Source organism: Stenella coeruleoalba (assembly GCF_951394435.1).
Source record: "Stenella coeruleoalba genome assembly, chromosome: 18".
NCBI lineage: Eukaryota > Metazoa > Chordata > Mammalia > Artiodactyla > Delphinidae > Stenella > Stenella coeruleoalba.
In genome coordinates, this window is record NC_137164.1 from 25,720,475 (window position 1) to 25,724,598 (window position 4,124).

The window sequence follows — 4,124 nt, forward strand, 5'->3', positions numbered from 1 at the left end:
GCTGAAAAGCTGAGAAGCCAAATGGAGTTTCTGGTGGTCTCATGGGTCAGAGGACAAAAACTGGAATTCAGGGCCAGCTCAAGGAGGGAAACCTTGGCAAACTCTCCAGGGTTTTAATTATACTGCTGGATGGCCTGTACCCTAGGAGTGAGAGTGGACCAGAAATAGACCAACCCCACAAAGCAGAGCCCAGATTTAAATCAGCTTTTATTCCCTGATCAGATGAAGATGATCTTTCTCTGTTCTGTCAGAAACAAAACTAAATGCTGTCTTGAAGGGGTTGACAGTCTCCAGAATCTCAAACTATTTCTTCAAATTTTCATATATGTTATCTAGAATTCAATACAAAATTACCAGGCAATGCCTGGAGATAAACATGTTCCTGAAAACTAGGAGAAAAAGCACAATAGAAACAGACTTGGAGGAGATCCAGATTCTGAAGTTATCTGACATAAACTTAATGAATGAGTAGAAAATAAAAAGTTAGACAATTTAAGCAAATAATAACTTTAAAAATAATCAAATGCAAAATTTGGAGTGTAAAAGAATGACAACTGAAATTATTAACTCAATAGATATGTTTAGTAGCAGATTTTAAAAACTGCTTAAAAGAGAATTAGTGAACTGGAAGATAAACCATAAGAAAATCTCAATACTACAGAAATATGGGACTTAGTAAATAGATCAAACATGTTTTGAGCACAACTTTTACTGAGGGGTACATTTAGAACCCCTCAATGAAAGAAGAATGAGATTAGAAGAGAAGTCATATTTGAAGGGATGATGGCCATGAGTTCTCCAAAAATAATGAAAGATACCAAGAGTCAAGGAGCAGTACAAATCCATAGTAGGATCAACATTAAAAAAATACCGTACTTAGACATATCATAGTAAAACTGCTGTAAACCGAAGAAACAGAGTCTTAAAAGCAGACAGAAGCCCAAATAAAACTGTTATATGAACTCTCCAAAGCAACAATGGAAGCTAGCTGGCAATGAAATTATTTATTCAACGTTTTGAAAAAACTGCTTTGAATAATTTACTCAAAACTAACCTAGAATTCCATCCCTGTAAAAATCTTCTTTAATAATAAATGAAATAATTCTACACCAAAGAAGAACTGAGATAATTTTATCATTAGCTCACCTGCATTGTAGTAAATACTAGAACAAATTCTGCTCTAGTATTTACTGTATTTCCAGATAGAAGCATGGAGATACAAGAAAAAATGAAAAGCAGTGTAAAGGGTTAATATATGGGTAGATCTAGATGAATATTTAAGGTATAAAATAATAATATTGTTTTATAGGGTTTAGATATCTATGGGATAGACACAGGGCAAAAATAGAACAAAAGGTTGGAGAATGGATAAATGGAGTTATATTGCTCTAAAGTCCTTGTGTTATGCTGCAGTTAAGAGTCAAGGATGCATGTTTTATACTAGGGTGACCCTTGAGAGAATAGTAAAAGTATAATCAACATAATGAAAGGGGAAATGGAATAATAAAAATGTCTAATTAAAACAAAATAAGGCAAGAAATGAGAGCAAAGGGAACATGGCACATGCGAGAAGAGAAAACATATAGTAATGTGGTAGATTTAAACCTGTAAATGAAAGTCTAAATACTGCAATTAAAAGACAAATATGGTCAAACTAGATTTTTAAAAAACCTTCACGCTGCTTATAGTAAACAACTTAAAAATTAGGATGCAGAAAGTTTGACAGTAAAAGGATGATAGACATTTCTTATTAACATTAACTAAAAGAAAGCTGTTTTGTAAACTAGTAACAGGCCAAGCAGGCATTAAGGTAAGAAGAATTACTAGAAGGATAGCTCACATCGATAAAATGGTTAATCTTCCAGGAAGTAGCACTGTCAAATTTGCATGGATATAATAATAAAGCCTCAAAATTTATGAAGTAAAAATTCATAGAAACAAAACAAGAAAAAGGCAAATCCACACTAGTCTTAGATAATTTTAATATATCTCTTTCAGTGACTGATAGCATAAGCGAGGAAAACAATTTGTAAGGATACAGTACATACTTGACCCAATTGACATACATTGAACACTGCACCCAACAATTGCAGTGGAACCTAAAACAAGTTTCAACAAATTTCCAAATGTTAAATTCATACAGAGTATGTCCTCCAAACACAGAGAAATTAAGCTAAAAATCAGTCATGAGACGATAACTAGAAAACCCCCAAATATTTGGAAATTAAGTGATATAGTCAGCTCTTGGCATCAGGGAGAGATTGGTTCCAAGATCCTCGAAGATACCAAAATCCTCAGATGTTCACGTCCCTTGTATAAAAGAGTGTATTTGCACATAACCTATGCACAACCTCCTGTGTACCTAAATCATCTCTAGATTACTTATAATACCTAATACAATGTAAATTCTATGTAAATAGTTGTAAATGCAATGTAAATGCTATGTAAATAATGTGCAGCAACTTCAACTTTTGCTTTCTGGAATTTTTCTGGAATTTTTTAAAAAAATTGTTGAGGAGAGCTATGAGGGAAGCTAGGCGGCGGCGAGTACCGGCGAAGTTGCTTCAGAAGGAGCTAAGATGACCGGTTCTAACGAGTTGAACCAGCTCGTTCACCTGGTTCACCTGGTTCACCTTCCTCGGTGAAGTTCAGCCTGAACACCTCTCAGTTCCTGTTGGTCTCCTCCTGGGACACGTCCGTGCGCCTTTACGATGTGCCGGCCAATTCCATGCGGCTCAAGTACCAGCACACCGGCGCCGTCCTGGACTGCGCTTTCTACGATCCAACACATGCCTGGAGTGGGGGATTAGACCATCAATTGAAAATGTATGATTTGAACACTGATCAAGAAAATCTTGTTGGAACCCATGATGCCCCTATCAGATGTGTTGAATATTGTCCAGAAGTGAATGTGATGGTTACTGGGAGTTGGGATCAGACAGTTAAATTGTGGGATCCCAGAACCCCTTGTAATGCTGGGACCTTCTCTCAGCCTGAAAAGGTGTATACCCTCTCAGTGTCTGGAGACCGGCTGATTGTGGGCACCGCAGGCCGCAGAGTGTTGGTGTGGGACTTACGGAACATGGGCTACGTGCAGCAGCGCCGGGAGTCCAGCCTCAAGTACCAGACTCGCTGCATACGAGCATTTCCAAACAAGCAGGGTTATGTATTAAGCTCTATTGAAGGCCGAGTGGCAGTTGAGTACTTGGACCCAAGCCCTGAGGTACAGAAGAAGAAGTATGCCTTCAAGTGTCACAGACTGAAAGAAAATAATATTGAGCAAATTTACCCAGTCAACGCCATTTCGTTTCACAACATCCACAATACCTTTGCCACAGGTGGTTCTGATGGATTTGTAAATATTTGGGATCCATTTAACAAAAAGCGGCTGTGCCAGTTCCATCGGTACCCCACCAGCATTGCGTCACTCGCCTTCAGTAATGATGGGACTACACTTGCAATAGCATCATCGTATATGTATGAAATGGATGACACGGAACATCCCGAAGATGGTATCTTCATTCGCCAAGTGACAGATGCAGAAACAAAACCCAAGTCCACCTAATCATCTCGTGAAAGTGGTTTCTCTATGGAAAGCTTTGTTTTGCTTCCTACAGTTACATGCTTATCCCCTAAGGGATGTGTTATAGTCATTGTGGACGCGTTATTTAGTATGTGGATTTCTCTGTTTTCTGTCTTACAAAAAACTTGTCTGTGTGCCCTTTCATACTGACTGTGTGTAGGATGAGGAGTCTTTGTGTCCTTTTGCAGTAGTCTGAAGAATTGTTTTCCCCCAGCAAGCCCAGTTGCTGTGTATGAGCAGCTTGAGCTCTTTTTGTAAAATAACCTAAACCTGTTAATTCCATGCTGTCTAATAAATCAGAGATTCAGAACCCTTAAAAAAATTGTTGAATATTTTGGATCTGCATTTGGTTGAATCTGCAGATGCGGAACCCGCGGATATGGAGGGCCAACAGTATACTTCTAAATAAACCATGGATCAAAGAAGAAGTCACAAAGGAAATTAAAACGTGTTTAGGCTTTAGAAGAAGAACTAATATCATTGTGCTAAACTCATAACTGCAGCAGTCAAGGTGCTAGCTCAAGGAAATGGAATAGATTCT

At 38.0% G+C, this 4,124-nt stretch overlaps 1 protein-coding gene across 1 annotated transcript; it reads left to right on the forward strand.

Moving 5' to 3' along the window:
* The first annotated feature begins 2,641 nt into the window (after positions 1 to 2,641).
* LOC307176758 (mitotic checkpoint protein BUB3-like) lies at positions 2,642 to 3,891 on the forward strand. Its single transcript, XM_079903163.1, has one exon. The coding sequence runs from the start codon at positions 2,729 to 2,731 to the stop codon at positions 3,563 to 3,565; it is 837 nt and encodes a 278-aa protein (XP_079759289.1). The 5' UTR covers positions 2,642 to 2,728; the 3' UTR covers positions 3,566 to 3,891.
* Positions 3,892 to 4,124: the final 233 nt, after the last annotated feature.